At 30.9% G+C, this 11734-nt stretch overlaps 2 protein-coding genes and 1 non-coding gene across 4 annotated transcripts; all 3 read right to left on the bottom strand.

Moving 5' to 3' along the window:
• Positions 1–4927: 4927 nt before the first annotated feature.
• TRNAG-GCC (transfer RNA glycine (anticodon GCC)) lies at positions 4928–4998 on the bottom strand. Its single transcript has one exon. It is a non-coding gene; the product is annotated as a tRNA-Gly (tRNA).
• Positions 4999–5200: 202 nt separating this feature from the next.
• Positions 5201–6861, bottom strand: LOC112800777 (uncharacterized). Its single transcript, XM_025843167.3, has one exon. It carries the CDS (start codon positions 6549–6551, stop codon positions 5316–5318), a length of 1236 nt encoding a protein of 411 aa, XP_025698952.1. The 5' UTR covers positions 6552–6861; the 3' UTR covers positions 5201–5315.
• A 1283-nt stretch (positions 6862–8144) lies between these two features.
• Positions 8145–10159, bottom strand: LOC112800775 (agamous-like MADS-box protein TM6). 2 transcript variants are annotated; one of them, XM_025843166.2, is made up of 7 exons: positions 9633–10159; positions 9482–9551; positions 9340–9401; positions 9141–9249; positions 8822–8863; positions 8679–8723; positions 8145–8540 (listed from the first exon to the last, which is right to left on the bottom strand). In XM_025843166.2, the coding sequence occupies exons 1-7, from the start codon at positions 9818–9820 to the stop codon at positions 8352–8354; spliced, it is 705 nt and encodes a 234-aa protein (XP_025698951.1). In that variant the 5' UTR covers positions 9821–10159; the 3' UTR covers positions 8145–8351. The 2 variants fall into 2 exon arrangements, with proteins under 2 accessions (XP_025698951.1, XP_025698950.1); XM_025843165.3 differs by having other exon boundaries at positions 8145–8543; positions 9633–10158.
• Between the last annotated feature and the right edge of the window lie 1575 nt (positions 10160–11734).

Genomic DNA, 11734 nt, shown 5'->3' with positions numbered 1-11734 from the left:
ATTTTTTTATTATTTTTGTTGTGAAAAGTTTAATTATTTTAATAATTAATTATTTTTAAAAAAAGATAATTAAATAACACAAAAAAGTCTTATTAAGAATAATTTATTTATATATGATTAAAAATAATTGAGTAATTATATACGGTAAAAAATTAATATTATTAAAAAATAAAATTAAATTTATTTTAAAATTAAAAATAAAGTTTATTTAAAAATAAAATTAAAAATCATGGTTTTTTTTTCCAAAATTTATCTACGAGTAATTCTATAAATATTTTATAATGAATAAAAATATTAAACTCGTACTAAAAATTTTTTTTATTCTACTAAACGTTAAATAAACTATTGAAAAGAATTTTATTTCCTCCATTAGAGAAGAATGATAAACTTCCATACTTTTATTATGTTATGGCAATAATTTGGCCTGTTATTTTTTAATGTACATAATAATAATAATAATAATAATAATAATAATAATAATAATAAAAACAAGTATATCACAGTAAAAAATAAAGCACGTCACCAAATAATTTATCATCCGAATTATATATGAATCAAATTGATAATTTGAAGGCTAACACTACAAAAATCGATAATAAGGTTAGGACTTACAAAACCTTTCTTAAGATCATAAAAAAAACGTTTATATTTGTGTGATATATAAAACAATTATCATAATATTATTATTATTATTATTATTATTACATTATATATATATATATATATATATATATATATATATATATATATATATATATATATATATATATATATATATATATATATATATGAGCAAAAAAAGTCCAACTATTTGAAAGTACAATTTTCTTTTAATATTTGATTAAATGTTCTTGTATTTAGTATTTTTTTTTTGGTACTTCCTCTTAGTTAAAAATATCATCATTATAATTTTTTAATTATTATTGCTAGGGGTGTTTACAAATGAGATATGGCTGAAATTTCGATCCAATCCACATTAAACTCATTAGATCAAATTTGATATTCGCACTTTTTATGTTTGGATCAGATATCAAATATATCCATAAAATAAAAAATATTAAAAATTTCATTTTTATAAAAAAATCAATAATTTTTTTGTTTACTTTTTCAAACATATTTACTTCTATCTGATTAGAGTGTGGATCTGATTCGATCCAATCTGATCATCTTACAGATCAGATCATATTCTCAAATTACATATCTAGTCCAATTCGATTTACTCCTTGGACCATTTAAGGAATAAAACCGGTGTGAACCGGTGTAAATCAGTCTAACCGAACTAGTCTGCTTGAAAAAATTTTTAAAATGTCTCCACAAGGTCTCGAACCAAGAACCTTGGAGCAAAAACAACTTCTACTTGCCATTTAACTATTGCACTTCAAAGTATTGTGTTTCACAAATACTAATTATATAGTATACATAAATATCTAATTTATTTTTTATTTTTTCTATTTTTAAAATTAATTATATTTTAATTATATACCATTATTAATATAAATATAAATTTCACTAAAAATTTATTAATTTACTTGATCTATTTTATTGTTAGTATTGTGATTAAGGTTATTTGTTTTGATATTAGTGTTAAAATCTACTGATATTATAGTTAGATGATAGACTTTGTGAATTAATTATTTTTTTATTGTGTCAAAATAAGATACTATTGTAGTATTAAAATTTCATATTTTTTATATTAGTTATTTTTAGAAGTTGAGACTTGATTCTTCATAAAATGTTAGTGAAGATATGTATTTCAAATTTTAATTTTAAGTTTTTAACTATTTTATATTTTATATTTACGTGAGACCGGTTTTATCGGTTTAACCAGTAATTTATCAGTTGAACCAATAAACTAGAGAACTAGTAGCTTGACCGGTTCGATCACTGGTTCGGTTCTAACAACTATGTTTCAATCAAATTTCAAAAATTTCGATTTACTCAATTTAGTCTCCCAACTTAATAGTTATGACTCACATTGGTTCCTAATCTTATTTTTGTCACTGTCTCACAAAATCGTTAACGACATGCTGAGATGAACTAACGACTGCTACATTATACATTCTAGCAACTATTTGATGTGACAATTAATTTTTTTTTTTACCTTTTTTTTTTTCAACTAAACACTTAAAACCCTAATATGAGTCACGGATACCTAAGTTAAAAAATCAAACTAAGTGTAAATTGAAACTTTAAAAATAAGATTAAAACTCGAATATAACTTCAAAACAGAACTTTAACTTATGTAATGATTAATTTAAATGAGAATCAAATAAATCAAAATTCAACATAATTTTTATCAATGTTTTCAAATTTAAAATTTCTATACCAAAATTAACTAGGATTTTTCTTTAAATTAAAAATTTAATGAAATAGTGACTTTAATTATCTTAACCAATGTCCTAATTAATTACTTTTATGTCTTAAAAAAATTATATATGAAAAGAAAATAATTAATTTTTCTATTTTAATAAATAGTTATTTTACTAAAATGAAAGAAATTTTTTTTAGAATTTTTTAAGAACTAATTAATATTATATATATTTTGTTACACTACATTTAGTTATAAAAATTTTATTTATTTCTAATGCTTATATTAAAAATAAAAAAAATTTAAATTAATAAATCTTAATCTATAATATAATAATAATATAGTAATTATTTTATATATTGTACGAATATAAATTAATTATTTTTTTATTTATAAAAATTTTAAAAGGCTTGCGCTTGTTATATATATATATATATATATATATATATATATATTTTGATGAATGTGATATATTTTTTTATTGAAATAATCTTTTAAAAAAATCTAATAGTTAATTTATTACCTTTTTTGTTTTAGTCCAAATTAAATATTTTTTATTATTTTTAGAAAATTTTTTTTTGAGAAATTTAATAATATGTGATGAGAAACACCAAATAAATTATACAGAAACTAATTAAAACACAACATGAAAACATCTTTTAAAAAAGATATTTTAAAAAATATATTTTTTAAGTGTATTAAAATATATTGTTTAAATTTATATTTTAAATATTTTTTTCTTATATTTTAAATGGTTCTTCTTTTTAAGTTTTAGATATTTTTTAAAAAAATTTATGTTTTTTTAATATTTTTTAATTTTAAATATTTTTAAATGGTTCTTCTTTTTAAGTTTTAGATTTTTTAAAATGATTTTAGATATTCGTTTTACAATAAATTTAGATATTTATTTTTATTTAACTTTAGATTTTTTTAGATTTTAATTTTTTATTTAATTTTAAATATTTCTCATGATAATTTAAATTTATATTTTCTTTAAAAAAATCATCAGAAAAAAGGCCAAATTTTATTTATTTTTTCTTAATAGGGTTCCTTATTTTATTAGTTGGATGGAGTTCGAATACACCTCTAATTGGTTAATTTGCAAAGTTGAAGATATAATGTATATATATATATATATATATATATATATATATATATATATATATATATATATATATATATATATATATATATTCCATTTTTAATACTATTGCTTCTTTTATACTCTTCTTTTTTTTTTTTTCGTGACTTTTTTACTCTTACGACATTATTCCATATTTTATTATTGGCCACAGATCAAGCAAGCTACCATCAATGCGTCTTTTGTACAAGACAACAATCTTGCTTCGCGTAATTGGTACCCGGCACAAACTTTCCCGCACCATTAATTTTATGTGTTTCTCTTTATTTTTGATTTCTCTATCACTTGGACTAATAATTGATATATAATACACAAACTATTATATATTATTGTTTATGAAGCATGTAGTAATTAAAGGATGTCAAATTGATAAGATTGAAAGTTATCAGCTAACAAACTATACTATATTATATGCTGTATGACGGTGTTTCGAATTGTTTTCATTCTTTTTTACAGAATTTGTGGTTCCATGCAATTCTGAAGCAGTGACGAAAAAGAACAAATTAAAGGTCTATTATTCAAGCACCAACATGTGTGTAAGCGTAATGTGATGCATCATCATGCACGCCACTCACCTCCATTAAAATCTTAAACAAGACCCCAATTTTTTTTTTTTTTTTTGGGGTGATCTTAATTAGGAATGGAAGTACAAAAATTTCTGATTAAGACAAAATTCATCTCTTTATCAAAGAGGTTGGGTGTTGGTAACAAAATCTAATCCATAAGGTTTTCGATATTTTTTGAATCGTTGTTTATGAAGTGAATAAGAAAATGATATATCATATATATGACTTCTAATTACCGGAATGAGCAATACTCTTAATACAAGGGACTTTTCACTTTACTGCATAATTAGCTGATAGTATAGCTTAGCTACCTACCCAGCTAGCAATAATGATTATTAACATGTTATATTCTATATGATATCAACATGGATTGGTCCCCCACCACGCGTTTAATTACGCAAACTAATAATTAATTGGGCTGTCACCAAATAATAGCAAAGAAAGCATACTAACACACATAGTTATAAGTTATAAGTTGCATCTATCTGAATGAGCAAGACCCAACAGAGCATGCAAATGGTCCATACATGATAATAAAGCAGAAAAGAATGGAGCAACCAAAAGAGTCCAAATCCATGTTTGTGTGTGACACGCACTCAACCAATTCCGTAGTGCTAACCACCTAACCTTATCCCTGCACTGCATTATATACAATACAAGCTAAGCTATACTTAGCTTCTTTTTCTCTGTCAAAAGTTAATTAAACAGAAGCTAAGTGTGGTTTCATCTTATAGAAAAAGAATGGTTAATCAGTGTTTATATACATGTGCCATTGTGCCTTTGGTGAAATTTGCATTTTCTGACATTGACAACTGCACAGAGTTGCAAAAGAGTGAAAGTAATTAAGCAACCTTAACGAATAGGATAAGGTCATGAATTTCTAATACAGAATCCAAGTGATGTAGAAAAAATTGCACCAGCCGGGAATCGAACCCGGGTCTGTACCGTGGCAGGGTACTATTCTACCACTAGACCACTGGTGCTTTTTGGGATCAGTCATCGAGCCACATTTTGTTGTATGAATATTGGGAAGCCACCCCATCATTCTGGCACTTATTTTAATTGATATTAGAATACTTTCAGCCAAGTATGGTTAAAGCAAATTTATGTGAATTGATTAGTTGCATATATTTGAAGGCGTGCAATCAAGTATGGTTTATGTAGTCGGTACTAGTGACAACTGCATTGTGGAGTGATCATCATAATTGTTATTAGTGATCAACATTCAACATACAACAGTAGAGTACTTGAACAAGAGAATTTATAATTAAATAAAAAATGAATTAACAGAAGTGATGGATTACTTATGACACAGTGGCGGGGGCTTCTGGGCAGCACCTTGGCAGAAAAAGAAGGTACGAGGGCACCTATAGAAGCAGTTATTAGCAAGGCTGACATTTGCAGAATCGGGTTTAAGACCCAACAGAGGGTGAGGTATCCCTCCGTACAAGTAGTTGCCACCCAACAGAAGCCTCCCAAAACTTGATTCCCCATTTCGCGGGGACACCACCTTCATCGCATACTCCTTTGGTATCATGCCACTCAACATGTTGTTCTCCAGCGACAATGCCGAAAGCTGAGGCATCCACGCCATGAACCATGGCAAACTACCCCTGAGCTTGTTGTTGCTTATGTCTACTGCGATCAATCCGCTCTTCTCAAATCCTGCGGAGTTTCCTTCCACCGAAGAAAACTCGTTGAAAGACAGCGTTAATTGCTGCAGCGATGGTAGCTCGAAAAGAGCAAAAGGAACTGCCCCACTCAGCTTGTTCCAACTCAAATCCAAAACCTGCAAGTCCTTCAGGTTTTTCAACACTTCTGGCTTTACTACTCCGCTCAACTTGTTGTTCCTCATCGAAATCTGAACCAGGGAAGCCGGCAGCCAGATTGGCAATTCTCCGATCAGGGAATTGTCGCTGGCGTCCAGGTAGTTAAGGTTGTTCAGGGGACCCAAGTATGGAGGAACCCAACCCTGGAGCTTGTTGGATTGAAGCTCCAACCTCTTCAAGTTCTTGAGGCCGTTGAAGGTGGCGGGGATAGCTCCGGTGAGGTTGTTGTGATCGAGGCAGAGCTCCTCGAGAGTGGAGAGGGAGCCAACGGAGGAGGGTATGGCGCCGGAGAAGGAGTTAGCGGAGAGGGCGAGTCGGCGCAAGCGAGTCAAGTTGGATAGGGAGCCGGGGATGTTGCCGTAGAAGAAGTTGTTGGAGAGATCGAGGGTTTGGAGGTAGGGAAGAAGATTCCAAGTTGGAGGGAGGGGACCGGAGTAACCGGCCTGGTCGAGAGCGAGTTCGGTGACTCGGCTCAAGCCGGAGTCGATGGAGTCGCACCTGAAGCCGCACGTAAATTTCTGAGTGAAGAGATTATCGCACGGGTCGAGAGTGAAGTCCCATGAACTTAAGCAGGAGCCGGGGTTCACAGAACTTGGGTAAATCCCATTCTTGAAATCCTTCAGAAACTGTGTGTCACTCCAATGAGTCTTTGATTCTGCTCCCAACAACAATAATAATAGGGAAATCACACGAAAACACCAACCCATTTCAGTGATAGGATTGGTGAATGGTGATGGTAATGACAAGGAATAAATAGTGATGCATCTCTGCTAATTATTATATTTTTTGTTTGATGGCTAACGGTTGTGTCATCTATGCTTGATGCTAATTATGATAAAATAATATTAAGCGGTGATTAGTCAAATATTCGTAAGGTAGAAGAAACTAGAGACAAAGGTGGTTGGTTGATATTAGAGAATCAAGTGCACACTGGCAGTGGTTGCAAACTGATTTAGCCGTCGGGTCCCAACAATGTTAATACACCTATTGTTAATAGCTATGTAACTTGAAATTTTGGCAAAGTCACGCTACCAAACAAACCCACTCACCAAACCGTTGCTACTAAATGAATTGGGTGATGTGACCCGGAAAGTCCTACTATTGACACAACACAAGTCATATATCATTGCAAGTTACACAGCTGAACCCCAAGTTATTTAATTTGTTAATATCCACTTGGCACTCATTTAGATCCGCACCTATCATTATCAAAATTATATTTAACGGTTTAATAATTAGAATCTGAACTACAAATTTCCAGATATAGGTTTTTTGGTCTTAGCCAGGTCAATTGTTTAATGAACTGGTTACTCGCTGACCATGTAACTACAACTTATATATATGTTTTTGAGTCAAAGGAATCTCTTGTTTTAAGCCCATTTATAATCAAAGAGGTGACCCAGCTTGTACATTGAATAACTGGGCCAGCACTTCACTATGGAGAATTATTCACAGGAAACTATATAGGTTTTGCTCAAACTCCTTAGTGCTCTCAAATAAGTGAATAACTCAAATCTCCATGAACCAAAAAAATAAAAATAAAAAAACTCTCATCGGCTAAAAAATTTTAATATGAATTTTAAAGGTGTGTTTTACCTTCAAATGGAAGTTTTTAGTGTATATACAAGTGGGTAGACGTTGTAAGCAGGTAATGTATTGAGTCAACACGCAACCAACGTGTTGAACACGTGGCACAATCGTATGCAACATGCAAATAACGTATTGTCACGTGGCGCACAACACGCAAGTAACGTGTTGAATTGCTTTTTTAATACCTCTACAACTCTATAAAATACTCCAAACATCTATATTTAAATAAAATAACCTTCTTTTTTCTATATCTAAAATAATTTCCCTCAATAATCTCCCAAAAATGACAAGATACTTGCAGATTTCTAGTGAAATTAAACTTCTTTTCCCCTTTCTGGTTTGGGTCTAGAGTAGACTGGATTTTTGATGTTATGTATTTAGATTTGCTTGAAAACAATTCTCTGACAGCTACTCTACAAAGCTCACCGTCTAAGCGGTGGATAGATTTCAATAATTTCTCTTCCATTCTTTTATGACCGTTGAGTTCTTTGCATCCATATTTAATGTTGGGACTACATGCACTTGGTGCCAATACTTAATTTTATGCACTTAAACTCCAGATTGCCTTCAATTTGTTAACACAGCACGACGTACATGTACATGTCCCACTGGGACAGCAAATTAAATTCTCTTGTCTTTGATTTCAGACCTCTCTTTAGGCGTCGTAATATAAATATTATCATAATATATGATGTTATTATCCCTAACAATGAGCAAATTAAAGCAATTAATAATATAACATAATACATTAGAGGCACGCATATATAGCGTTTAATTACACATCACACTCTTGCAAAATACTATAGAGGGAGGTAGGTAGCAACCTTAGGTGGTGAATAGGTTCATTAATTGATACAATACAAAATCTTAAAGAGCAAGCAATAGTAATTAATTTACAGATGAGAGGTGGACATTAATTAAGCGAGGCGGAGATCATCGTTTTTGAAGGGTTCCGGTGGTGCATGGTGGTTATGAAGGTGGTGATTGAGATGAGTATGGTGGTGGCAGAATGCATAGAGGTTGGAGGCTCCATTGGCCAGTGCAACTGCTGATTCCTGCTCTCCTTCATCGTGTAATATAAATTGTGGATGGATCACACACTTTTCCTTCTTAGTCGTATTTGTATATTCATCCCATAGCAACAACATAAACAACATCAAATTAAACTTATTAAATCATTAATTCATTTTTTTCCATCCTCTATATATCATTTTTAATCAAAAGAAATAAACCAAAGTTCTTACAAGTTCAAGAAGGAGATTTCCGTTCATCTGCTCCAAGCTTCTCACCTGTATATTGTAAAATTTAATTAACACCAACAATCATTCGTCAAAGAAATAACAAAAGCAACATTATTATTATGTGATTGACCACAATTACTGCTCACCTTTTTCCTACAGGTTTCAGTCCGAGTTCTGATCACATGGAACTGTGAAAAACAACCGAAGAATTTAAAATTATATGCCATATTAATCTAAATCCTACAGGATAAGAAATCTTTAGATATGAAACACAGATTATGCAGCTGAATCACCAATATAACTTAATTGTTTTTTAAAAAATGAGGTAAATCAAAATAGTGTATTGTTGTTTAATTTGCTTTTAAGCTTGAATTTTGAGTTACTTGAAAAATAGGTAAAATATAAGAATTGTAAACTAGTTTTGGATCCGGCTGTTATTAAAGAGAAGCACATGTAGTTCATCACCTTTCGTTCGCGTATTTTGGCAATGGCAGAAACCATATCCTCTTCAAGAGTACGCAGTTGCTGAAAGCTCATATCATCCATATCCAAGCTACCCTCCCCTATCCGATTCCTGTTCCAACAACCATCAACTTTCATTAACCGTACCATACCAATAAGTTCAAATAATGGTTTATTTAGAAAGATTTATATTGTATCTTACCTGATCTGTCTTCTGAGCTTATTATTAATATCTTTGAGTTTCTTCAAATTCTCAAGCATTTTCTGCACGGAAAACTAAATCAGAAAACAAGAAAAAAAAATAGGGTGTAAAAGTTGAGTAGTGATGATTTGTTAAGTTGAACCTCATAGTGAGAATGCCAGAGATCGATATCTCCCAAAGTTTTCTGATACTGATCAATGATCTTCTTTGTGCTGGTTCCAGAAGTAGACAAGATAGAAATGAATATAAATAATTAAAATAAAAGAGAGAGAGATTATGATGATGATGATTACCTAAGGCCAGGGCTGATGTACTCGTGCATCTTGTTGTTCTTGGAGAACATGATGAGTGAGACCTTAGCATCACAGAGAACACTGAGTTCATGAGCTTTCTTGAAGATACCATTCCTTCTCTTTGAGTATGTAACTTGCCTGTTGGTTGGGTTCTCGATGAGCTTTATCTCAATCTTTCCACGACCCATCTGATCTCTCCCTCTCTTTCTTTTTTCCTTGCTTTTTCCTCCTTTATGGATCTTGTTCACTTATTATTATTCCCTCTTTTCCAAACACCTACCAATATTAATAGAAGGTGTGGTGTGTGAGAGAGAAAGAGAGAATAATAAAGCCAAGAGAGTAGTAACTCGCACACCACAAAGCAGCAGTGAACACCCTTTCTATATTCGGAAATCCATGCTGCCATTCATAAAGTAACCTTGGACTCTAACTCCTTATATCCCTCAACCTGTGTCAAAAGCAAACTCCCCTTCCCTTACTATTATTACTCCCAACTTGTAATAATTAATAATCCAACCACCTCGCCATATTGTTGTTGTTATTATAATATACTTATTGGTTAATTATGGGGCACAGCATCACGTATCTGATGTGTTAACTCAAGTGTGTGTACTTTTTGGTTCGGGGGACACACAGGTTTGTGTGGTCTAAATCAGAGTTGGGATATGGAGCATTAAAAACTATTCACTAACTAATGTTGGCAAGGTGAGTAGGTGACAATGTTAAGTTGAATCCACTGTATTTTGTAACCTTGTACTTAGCTAGCTAGCGTATAGTTTCGTGCATTCACTTCCCTCCCTTACTTACTTGCATTATATTATTGTTTGTCGTTATTATACTCAAACCATATCATTTACTCCAAACCCCAAACATGTTATCACAACACACATCAACTCACTCTTTTATTCATGCAAATGGGACAGAGCTACACTAATTAAGTGACTTCCCAACTTATCTTATGTATTTTTGGTTAATCAATTGGAAAAAGTTCATATCCACAAATCAAAGAGATGACTGAAACATTGTTGTAGCAGCACAACATATATTGAAGCAAGATTTATGGGTAAAATTAATTGAGTGTTGATGGGTGGGGTTAACTCTCCATCTATCGGCACTCAGCACCCAGCAGACACACATTGATGTTGAAAGCAAACAGCACATTCGTGCTGTTGCAATTACATGTATCTGTCAGCATCTTATTTGTATTTATTCATTTTGTATAGTAAAGTATGTAGTAAACATCTCTTGTTGATTATTAGATAAAATCTCACAATAATAATATTGTAAGTGTAGGTAGCTTAGGTTAGAATTGTGAGAGGGTGATGATGATCAGCAGAATCGAGGCACGCCAATGGGTTGATGGAGAGAGTTCGAAGATATTAACGTTGTTGGATAGCAATGGACCCGTCCCATCTTTGTGGTCAGTGGTCACATGCCTGCCTTCTCATTATGATCGCACTTCTCCACTCCTTCACGGCTGCTTCTTCTTCATCTCACAACTCATGAGCTCATCCATACATACGTATTAATCATTCATCCCTCACCATATGTAATTCTAGTAGGTCGGTACCTACTATCATCAGTGTTTTAAAGTAAGAACACTGCTTAAAAAAATATACATTTAATTTTAATATTAATATTTGATGGTCATCTTAATCATTGTAAACATAAACATATTAGAATTTATCGTGCATATATATAAAAATAAGATTAATAGACAAAATTATTAAAATATTAAAATTTTTAAAACATGAGTCTTATAATTTTTTTTGGAATTTTATTAGATAGACAATAAACTTTAAAATTGACTCAATAAAATAAAAATTATTCTATCCCAAATTATTTTCTAAATTTTAAGATTAGAATAATTATCTGTATATCTAGTAAATTAAATATCTAACAATCAAATCAAAAAAAATAATTATACAATTAAAAATAATAAATATAATCATCTGTATACTTATTAAATTAAATATCTGTTCATTATTTATATTATTTAATATTTTTATTATTTACTTATATTTTTCGTTTTGAATATTGTAGCTGATGTGGGCAGCAGATGAGATAATTTGATTTGAGGTTTGTATAAGGGGGTTGGAGAT

The sequence above is a fragment of the Arachis hypogaea genome, chromosome 5 (assembly GCF_003086295.3).
Source record: "Arachis hypogaea cultivar Tifrunner chromosome 5, arahy.Tifrunner.gnm2.J5K5, whole genome shotgun sequence".
NCBI lineage: Eukaryota > Viridiplantae > Streptophyta > Magnoliopsida > Fabales > Fabaceae > Arachis > Arachis hypogaea.
Note: the sequence above shows the minus strand (reverse complement) of the source record. Positions and strands in the feature narration are given on the sequence as shown.